This window comes from Argentina anserina, chromosome 5 (assembly GCF_933775445.1).
Source record: "Argentina anserina chromosome 5, drPotAnse1.1, whole genome shotgun sequence".
Lineage (NCBI taxonomy): Eukaryota > Viridiplantae > Streptophyta > Magnoliopsida > Rosales > Rosaceae > Argentina > Argentina anserina.
The window spans coordinates 12,141,806-12,152,612 of NC_065876.1; the positions used below are offsets into that span (position 1 = coordinate 12,141,806).

At 35.8% G+C, this 10,807-nt stretch overlaps 1 protein-coding gene across 1 annotated transcript; it reads left to right on the top strand.

The window, feature by feature from the left end:
- The first annotated feature begins 3,092 nt into the window (after positions 1 to 3,092).
- Positions 3,093 to 9,180, top strand: LOC126795148 (type I inositol polyphosphate 5-phosphatase 2). Its single transcript, XM_050521974.1, has 11 exons — positions 3,093 to 3,448; positions 3,551 to 3,662; positions 3,753 to 3,845; positions 4,227 to 4,314; positions 4,412 to 4,516; positions 5,310 to 6,141; positions 6,441 to 6,625; positions 7,465 to 7,573; positions 7,772 to 7,920; positions 8,291 to 8,518; positions 8,831 to 9,180. Exons 1-10 carry the CDS (start codon positions 3,419 to 3,421, stop codon positions 8,502 to 8,504), a joined length of 1,917 nt encoding a protein of 638 aa, XP_050377931.1. The 5' UTR covers positions 3,093 to 3,418; the 3' UTR covers positions 8,505 to 8,518; positions 8,831 to 9,180.
- The last annotated feature ends 1,627 nt before the right edge of the window (positions 9,181 to 10,807 follow it).

Below are 10,807 nucleotides of genomic sequence, written 5' to 3' on the forward strand. Positions count from 1 at the left end.
AAATTGTTGCATCTAGTAATGTAGCTGCACCGAAATACTCAATGAGCATATATATACTAGCTAGCATCTCTTCTTGTAATGTAATAATGATCTGTACGTAGGCACTCAAAAATAATGCTTCATACGTACATAACTTTCCTCCTTTTATCATTAAATACAAAATTAGACCTCCACATTAAAATTAAAAACTCATTTCATTTTAGAAAATGCTTGAGACCCCAAAAAATTATACAAAAACTCATTACCAAATGATGTGGAATGTGCCACATAATTAATTATATGGAGTTTTTTCTTTAGTGGATTTGTTACATGTTTATATTTTCCATAAAATAAAGTTAAATGAACATAAAGTATATGAAATTTTCCAGAAGAATGAAACGCTTCACGTATTGCTGCTAGCTTCCACATGGCAAATATATCATAATTGATAAATGATCAGACGACAATATGTAGTTGGTTTGATGCTTTGATTGAAAAGTTTTAAAAAAAATCCTATTAAGGCAGAAAAATTGTGGTTTAAGAGGAAACTCATCAGAACTGCAAAATTGGTGAACTCGTTCTATGGTGGTAGACAGTCACTTTTCTAATGGCCATGAATGAATTAGTATTCAATTCGACCAGCAATTCTTGTATGTACCACCATCACCCATCAATATTCACAACATAATTGCATAGTCTCTTCATGGAAGTAATGATCTGCAGAACCCCATGATATTTTATCATGTAATCCTTTCAAACTCTAGGGCTACTTCTCTCATGACCTTTCTTATTTGTCTCAAATCAGGCGAGTAGTGCAGAGGTTGAAGGAGGAAAAAGAAGAGGCGCAAGAAAAGTGGTGAATTAGGGTTTTTGAATATTAAAACTAAATAAATTGTATATTGCAATTGTTTTACATGATACAAAAATCCACCTATCCATTGAAAAAAATATAAAATCCACCTCACTAATAACTGTTTCCAAAAAGCAATGACATAGTATATGCCACGTCATTTTGTATTGAAACTTTATAATATATTTTGGTGCACGTAGCACTACTTTTTCATTTTTTTCTAAATGTCACCGTCATTAATTGATGTAATAAGAATACTACAATACTAGCTAGAAGAGTGCTAATGCGCCATAATATGACGTTAAATCCGACGCCGCAATCCTATGTGATATGTCACGTCACATTGCCATATCAATAATAAAAATTATGTAAAAATGTTATTTTAAATGAAAAGATAATTATATCATTGTTAATCAAACAGTTCTAAGTTATTATAAAAAATATATTTTTTTGTTCTTTTTATCATCTTCTTTTTTATCACAATAATGGTTCTAAAATACAATTAAAAAAATTGAAAATTACGAAAATATGCTTGAAATATGTGTGTGCACGGGCGAAATATATATATATATATGCACAAAATATATTTATTTTTAAATTTTAGACGATGTAAGGTAAGTATAACATTTATATTTAAATGAAACTTTTGGTAAGATTCTTTTGGTTTTTTTCTAAAAGGGAATATTATTTTGTTAAGATATAATCTATTTAAGAGGATATATAAGGTAACAAATGTTATTTTTCCTAGAGTATACAGATCTTAATCAATACCATATTTAATACAATTCTGTTAATGATAATATTTCTAGTGACAAATATGTCAAGATTCATGATTTTCTAATTAAATTAATTTATATTTATGATTAATTAATGACTATTATACAATTACCGTATAGGCACCCCACACACACACATATATATATATATCTGGCCAGCGCACACACACACATATATATATCTATATATTTCAAGCATATTTTGTATATATTGTATTTTTATTACATTTAAAAAAAATAAATGATATAAAAAAGAACTAATTTTTTTAATAATAATTTAGAACCTTTTGATTGATAAGAATAAGATTTTTTTTTTCATTCAAAAATGATATTTTGTGATTAATGTAATTACTAACATAACAAGATGATGTGGCATGACACTTGGAGTTACGTCGCCAAAAATATGACGCTAAAACTTTTTTCTACTAGCTATCATGGCTTATTTCCAAACATTTAAACTTAAACGAGTATCTCACGTAATAGTTGGTACATTATTGAATCCATTCGAATTGTAACTTTTTCCTACCACCTAAGAATTTACGGTAATGTACCTAGTACCTACAGATTACGCCTATGTTTACCCAGGATGAAATATTCACAAGTTATATACAAAAACCTGACTGTGATGTGACGTAATAAAACAGAGAGAAAAAAAAAAGAGAACATGAGAATAGGTTGGCCGGAGTCCGGAGAGTGCATGGCATTCACATATAGTGCGTTGTGTACTTCAGTCAATGTATGCTGCTGTGGACCGTGGTCCCTTTGAATCTTAGTTATCATGTCGATTTTCCATTTCCATATAAACAACAGTCTTACCTTTACACCATTCTGCTACATTTGCAGAAAAAAGAAACCAAGTTCTGGCATCCCTCATAACTCATCCACATCTGTCCCTAACACCAAATACTTAAATCTCTGATCAATCAGTGAGACTTTCCATTTGACTTTGCTTAACTGGGTTGAAGTTCCTCTCATATTTCAAATGGTGGGGACTGGGGATCACTGAATATTGTCAATGACGGTGTGAATAGTCCTGTCAATTTGCTCTACTTGATGTATCACCGGCCAAAGTTTATATATTTCATCAAGTTCTGTGGTGGGCAATAGTCAATTGTTGTTAAAGTTTGGCACTTCAGGTGAGAGCTTGAGGAAGCAGACAATAGTTTGATGCAATGAGGATCAAACCCAGTTGGATTTCAGTGTTTCTGAGGTGTATTACCCATTTGTTTATTTGATGTCGTACTAAACTATTCAACTAGTTTCTAATCTGAAAGTGAAATGCTTTTTGTTGATTGGGTTTGTAAGTTTTTATTACTATTGGTTCTTTGTCCTTTAGTTTCAGGCTGGATGGTATTAGTAGCTGTAGCACTATCTGGTCTTATGACTGGAAGTCTGTAATGATGAAACTATGAAAGTGACACCATTGTCTTGGAAACTTTTTGGGGACTTGTGAATATTTTTTTTCCAAATTCTTTGATTGTGTTGTTTTGTGAATCTGGAAAAAAAAAATTTGATGCGAGTGGGAGGACCATTCAGTATTCTTCTTTTGCAAGTTGAGATTATGGGGTAATTGCGTCTGTCTGTGCTTTCTGTCCTCTTTCTTCTGTGTGCTAGCTAAGTATGAATCTTTCGCTGTGAACAAGTATCCTAGTGTGGGCTACCCTGTAATGGTCTGGAAACTCTTTTTAAATCATAAAAATATCCATCTACAGTGGTGATTATCCTATTCTGAGGTGCTTTCATATTTAAAGAGCTTGTGGCTTTTGAGTGCTGTATATAAGTAATCTAAAGTAAGGTTCTTGAGCTCGGGGGGATGAAGAGCAGGGGAGGGAACCGCCCTGAGGTTTGCTTTTTATAATAAGCAGTGTACTTTTTGTTGAGTGCTTTTTGATGAATCAAAGATGAGTTCTTGGTTACTGATGTTCTTCAATTGCATTGATTACAGGCCTTCTGGCCTTCCATTATGATGAAGAAATGGTTGAATATAAAGCCCAAGGTTCATGATTTTAGTGCAGATGAGGTTGAGACCGAAACTGAAACTGAAAGTGAAGAAGAAGGTATGGGGTTTTAGCTTCCTACATTTACATTAGGTTTCTTGTGTTTCCTGGTCTCTGCTTAATCATGTTTTCTGCAATGGTTTCTTGCAGTTTCCTCTCCTAAAGAAGCAAGAACGCGCATGCGTGGGGATCATGGCCTTAGGACAGAGGGGAATCAGTCAAGTTTCTCAATTCAACTTCCAGGCAATACTTTTATTGGGTTTTCTTAATTGAGTCCAACCAGTGTTGAAGTCACTTAAAAAATCTGATCTTTTTCCATCATATAACCATTTGTAGGTGTTCAATCTGTGCTATGATCTGGTATTTCTATTTTATGAAAAAGCAATTAGATTGGTTTTGGTTGGTGGGCAGCTACAAATTGATATAATTGCTGCAATCCTGCAAAACATTGGACCTAAGTTCTTTCATTTCTTGTCAATATGAGGCAACAGATAGTATAAATGATGGGAACCCTTTAAAATACCACTTGGGAATTTTAGACATCAAGCTACTTGTTCTATCAAATTTTGGAGTGTGTGTACATTTTTCTTGTCTAATAATGTACATATATTATACTTGGTTCAGATCCACCTTCTTTTGGCTATCGATTAAGACATAGGAGAGGAAATTCAGAAACTGTGCGTGCTCAGTACATAAACACAAAGGATGTGAGGTTTGTCTGTGTTTTTCTACCTCCTGCAATGCTAGGCCTAGAAGTAGCACCAGTTTGGTTCTTAATGGAATTTCCTGTGGCGCTTGTTTTCATGTAGGGTGACAATAGGCACTTGGAATGTTGCTGGAAAAGTTCCAGATGAAGACCTTGAAATTGAAGATTGGATTTCTTCTGAGGAGCCATCGGACATTTACATTCTTGGGTTAGTATTTTCTATCTCCTTGATCTAGGCACATGATTATAGTGTTTTTAGCAGCAGGCGTGCGTCCTTCCTTCATCTGCAAGTTCCATGCAAGTGTTGACCTTTATTCTGGATAATGCTGTTAATATAGTTTTTACATTTACATTAATCTGCCACACCTATAACATATATCTTCTCTGCAAATCACTAGTTACAAAGTACCACGCCTTTCTTTGATTTTGTTGTTGTTAAGGAATCTATTACTTATAGCATTTTATATACATTGCCCTGATAAAAGGAATGAATGGTTAAGTCACTGGTGGAAAATGGCGACCACAAAGAACTACATTAGTGGGTGCGTTTAAATATATGTAGAAGAATATACACAAGATGCTCCTCTGCGTGTTCGACACTTGAAGAAGCCTGCGAAGAAATCATTTATAGTTTTATACTATCATCCTAAATATCATCATTTTTGCTGGCTTAATCTCATTTTCCATTGCTCTATAAATCCACTATGTTTGTAACATACTTGGATTATAATGCTTTTAAACTAGTTTATTGAAGGATGTGAAGAAGTTAGCATATAGTTGACGTCACATTGTTTTAGCTTTTCTAAATGGTTTTAAGCATTGATGCTATTGGTGTGCATTGATGCTTAGCTACTTAAAATTTCAGCCTAGCAGAAGCTTAATGTTAGACATGTCTATCTAAACATAGTCGGTATTCTTAGAAATAACCAATAATATTGTGGGTGCTAAGAAAGTTTTAATGTAATTTTGATTGGCACTAATGTATCAGCTGTATCGTTCAGTTTTCAAGAGGTTGTCCCTTTGAATGCTGGGAATGTATTAGGAGCAGAGGATAACAAACCGATACCAAAGTGGGAGGCAATCATTCGAAGAACTCTGAACAAATCACTGGAACCTGAAAGCAAACATAAATGCTACAGTGCACCACCTTCACCAGTACAAAGGACTTCTTCTGTTGCTGATGTACTTGCTGATGAGATTGATGATCTTCCACTCGGATTGCTGTGCCAGGAATATGTTGGAGCTGCTAATGGTTGTGAATTGGAACAAGTTGCATTGACTAAAGCACTGAGTATCCAAAAGAATTTACAGTTGCAGAGAATTTATGGCATTGATTGCGATAGCAGACTACATTGGCCTGAATGTTCGTTAGATGCTACCCCTCAAGTTGTCTTCTCAAATTCTAAATTGCGGCGTGTCATGAGTACTTCTGCAAGCATTGGTTTTAATTTTCAAAATCCTTTATTATTCGGTCCACAAAATTTATCACTAAAAGGTAGTGGATTGAAAAGATCACACCATAGCTTTGGGAGTCTGGGATCAGTGTTGACGAAGCAGAAAGAGATGCCAGACTTTCTTGACTCTCTTGCTGCTATGTCCGACAGGTTTTCAGAAGAAGAAGAGGACACCTTCAATGAAATGCCATCAGCAAAATCTGATAACGAAGTAATCATAGATGGGGTGAAGTTTCATCCCACGTACGTGCGAATTGTCAGCAAGCAAATGGTGGGCATATATATATCCATCTGGGTGCGGAAGAAGTTGAGGAGACACGTTAATAACTTGAAAGTATCTCCAGTTGGGGTTGGTCTAATGGGCTACATGGGAAACAAGGTAATGCCTTTTATTGAATGTACTGACATCTTTTGCAAAAGAAGTGTGAGGATGTTTTGGAGATATGTTTGCAATTTCTTGTATGTAAATTGCATTTGTTCAAGCTTGCTAATGTTAGGTGCTGTTTTCATTTCTTATGATCATGTTCCCCTTGCATTGCTCTTTAAGATCAGCTTCAAGCTGAAGATTGCATTTATTGTGAAGGAGTTAAACTTTTAAAGCATACACACTGATTAATCGGTAAATGTTCTTGCCTTTATGTTGTTGGCCATCATTTTAATTCATGATTTCTGAATCAGGGATCAGTTTCTGTAAGCATGTCCCTTTTTCAGTCACGAATGTGCTTTGTATGTTCTCATCTGACCTCTGGTCAGAAGGAGGGGGCTGAGCAGAGGCGGAACTCTGATGTGTATGAGATTATACGACGTACCTGTTTTTCATCTGGCTTCGATACCGATCAGCCACAGACAATTCCATCCCACGAGTATGCATATAATTATTCCTTCAATTGTGGATGATATTGTTTCTGTCAACTGGTTTTTAGTCTAGATTTAATTGAAGCACACAGTTTCTCTATCATCTATTTATACCCTAAAGAAAGTTGCTTAAACTACTTTAGTAATTAAATACCTATCACTTTCTATTCATACTAAGCTCATCTGTTTCATGAAAACTCGGTTATGTCTGGAGAATGTCAATATAGAGTTATAGACAACAATTGGATTGTAGAAACTTCCTAAATAGATATGCCAAAAGGCCAGACACATTCAAGTAATTGTTCTTGACCCATGAAAGCAAAATCCAAAAAGGGATGTTGAAAATAGAAACTTTTGTTGTTGTTTATATGCTGTGGATACTGATTGAGAATATTATTAGAAGTTACTGATTCAGAGTATTATCAGAGTTTAAATGATAAATTAATGAGAAGTGTTGACGAAAATAAAACTCCACCAGTGCTTTTCAGTTTCTTATGGCTGAGCTAATTGCTTAGTTACTTTAAGTCTGGGATCAACTTATGTCCTGGCCCATATTAATTTTATATCTGTTACATGCAAACATGAATTGCTATCCAATGAGATTGGGTGCTTTGTTAACAGCCAAAATGTTTATTAAGAGTATTTAGATGATATATTGTTAGAAGTGATGACTGAGCTTAATATTCTGAGGTACTTTTCAGTTTTCTTATAGCCGAGCTAGTCGTTTAGTAACCTTAAGTATGTGATCAAGTTCTATACTGGCCTCTTCCTACTACCTTTACTTCATATCTGTTATGTGCAAACATGAAACTGCTACTTAATGTGTTTGAGGTGCTTTTATAAACAGTCAGATTTTCTGGTTTGGGGATTTGAATTACCGCCTCAATATGTTAGACACAGAGGTAAGGAAACTCGTTGCTCTGCAAAAGTGGGATGAACTTCTCAACAATGATCAGGTGAGATCATCACTCTTTGCAAAAATTATGCTCACTGTTCCAGTCTAGTTATTAGTTCCATTATGTGCTTCTCCGATTTGACAGTTTGAACCTTGAAGGACGTTTTATGTGTATAGTCTTTTAAATCTTATTGTCTTGGCCAAAGAAACAAAGTCTTGTAAATTGAAGTGGTATTTGATGTCATCACCCAATGTGCAGCTAAGCAAAGAACTCCGGAGTGGGCATGTATTCGAGGGTTGGAAAGAAGGGCCGATACATTTTCCACCTACCTACAAGTATGAAATGAACTCTGATAGATATGTTGGCGAGAATCCAAAAGAAGGAGAGAAGAAGAGATCACCAGCATGGTGAGTAAAATTTTGGGGACCAAGCAGAGTATTTTGAGTCAACTTTATCAAATGAAATTGTCAGTGTCCTTAAATTTTGTGAGAATGTGGGGTGTTGTTGCATGAATATAACTTTGCATTAGTGCCGTGGTCTGGAAGTCACGAACCCTCTACCATGTCAATTGGTTTTGGGTTTGGATGCCTAGATTTCTTATAACATGTTCACTTTTTCCCCTTCCGTTTTGGCGAGAGAGAGTTGTTTAGTACCACATGTGGAATAGTTTGCAGCTTCACAAATATAGATGTCTTTTCTATTCAAGATATGGATTAAGTTATCACTATGAGTCGGGCAGTTAGTTACTAGTTCCTCTGTCTGCTTGGTTTGTAACAGGTGCGATCGTATACTATGGCTAGGAACAGGCATTAAACAACTTTCTTATAAGCGGGCAGAAATAAAGCTTTCAGATCACCGACCTGTTAATTCCAACTTCGTGGTTGAAGTTGAAGTCCTAGATAATCAGAAGCTACAAAGAGCTCTCAATTACACTAATGCAGTAACACATCCCGACATTTTCTTGGATCAGGATGAGGATTTTGAATTTTAAGTAGCTGAGACGAGGTAACAATCCTGAGAATCTTTTGTTTTCCATATGATTGTTTTTTTTCTCTTAAGCTGATAGAGATTTGCCTAATGTGAATTGCATTGGCAAAAGCTTGATGATAGACAGTTTACGTATGAGTCTTAGTCATTGAAATAGTCTGGATGGCCTCCTGCCTGTGGTACATACTTGTTAGGGAAATGCTGCTGTTTGTGTCGAGCTGTTTATATTGTGATCATTCGCTGTTGCATATTTTGTATGAAGAACATAATGATCATGTTGCTGCATCTGTATGCATATCTGCTGCCTAACGTGGAATTATTTTTCTACAGACCATTCGACAATGTTGAAACGTTGGTTGGTATCTTTTTTTGACAGACGCGATTCAATCATTGAGGATGCTGCTCACAAATTCTGTTACTGTTATAGCTACATGGATAGAAATAGCTAGCTAGCTAGGATAACAACAAACCTTAGAATTCTTAGATATTATACAAGGTAGTACTGTATAGTTGGGAAAAATGAAAATGAAAAAGAAAAAAAAAGAGCATCTTAAACTTTAACTTTGCACCTTTGACTCCCTTGGCCTTGTCTTTTGTCTATAGTTAGATTTGTTGGGTTGCTTGTGAGGATGTGACACTGGGGGACTTGGAAGTCTATAAAGGGATCATATTCGTAACAGTTGAATATCACATTGATGTGATTAACAGAATATGAAAGTTACAGAGTATCTTCCACTTTGGATGTGTATCTTCTCGTGGATTTCTGAGGATTGTCGACGAAGCAAAACCAATTATTGTTTTTAGAAAATGAAAATGTGTATCTAAAAACGAGGGAGACCTTAGCTGATTTATCACCAATGCACTTTAGCAGAAATGCACGTTGATATCATTAATCAAGAGTACTTAATTAACGTTGCTGCATGAGGGTCTTACACTTCCAGGAACACTTCCATTGTTTGTGAGCGCGAGGAGAGAAGGAGAGGAGAGGGCATCTTATCGATCAATAACATATAGTATTTGCGATGCTAATTCCAGTATTCATTAGAGTTTGAGACTTAATGATAAAGGAATGAGAATAACAAATGTAATTTTTCATCAAATATATTATAACATATATCAAAACAATAAGGTAAGTTTAGAGAGCTAACGCAATATCTATACAAACATGACAACAAATAGTCACAAGCATATAGAATGCAAACTAGTCAATCATATCATATGAATAAGTTGCTAATTGCTTATTTGTTCTACTTGGAGGAATTGAAAGGAGAATCACTCCAAACCAAGCATATGCTAGAGCACAAGGCCGAAGGCTACTCACAATCATCCGCCAAGAGAGCAATGGATCGGAGCATCATGCTTGGACAACTCTAACATGATTTGGTATCGTATTGATCGCCATCCATGCTTACTTCAAAGTGGCATAAGATAAGTAAAATGCTATGTCTCTCTACACACTTACAATAAGAGTTATTGCCACAATCTTTACATAATGTTACTACTTTTTATGTATGCTTACAAATATATCACACTTGATATGCATGCTCATATGACTTTTACGCATTTCCTACATTATTTTTGTAGAGTTAGCAAAAACACATGTCATACCTTACGTCATGCTCTTGTCAAACACCCATAAGCATGTTCACAAAACGCAAAATGCCGTTACCTATCTCGCTACAAGAACTTACTATACCATAACCATGTTTACATTTAATTGTAATTCAATTAAATAAAAGTAATGTGGTGACGAACACACTTAAATATCAAACTTGATTGTGCTAATGAAACTAGGAATTATTCAAACCATTGTTCAAAAGAACAATTAAATTTCTTATGCGAACTGTTTCATTAGACAACAAAGAATACAACGATCTCAAAAATTACAAAGTCAAAGCTACTTGCCTCCCCAAAGAGCAGGAGATTTTCTCGTATAGCACGATAGATTTTTCCTTGCATAGCGCAAGACATTAGCCCAAGCGCATAGCGCGCACAAGGCCACATTAGCCCGAAGAGGAAACATTAGCCCAAGTGCACAACGCGCATGAGGCCACATTAGTCTGACGAGGTCACACTAGCCTGAAGAGGCAACATTAGCCCAAGCGCATAGCGCGCATGAGGCCACATTAGTCCGAAGAGGCCACACTAGCTCGAAGAGGCAACATTAGCCCAAGCACACAACGTCCATGAGGCGACATTAGCCCGAAGAGTCAACATTACCCTAAGCGCACAACATGCATGAGGCCACATTAGCCCGAAGAGGCAATATTAGCCCAAGCGCACAGCGCGCACGAGGCCACATTAGCC

Excerpts from the sequence above, each read along its gene's own strand:
- LOC126795148 (XM_050521974.1), top strand. The coding sequence starts at position 3,419 with ATGAAGAGCAGGGGAGGGAACCGCCCTGAG. Across the intron at positions 4,315-4,411 it reads ATAAACACAAAGGATGTGAG|GGTGACAATAGGCACTTGGA; the intron begins GTTTGTCTGTGT and ends GTTTTCATGTAG. Across the intron at positions 6,626-7,464 it reads CAGACAATTCCATCCCACGA|TCAGATTTTCTGGTTTGGGG; the intron begins GTATGCATATAA and ends TTTTATAAACAG.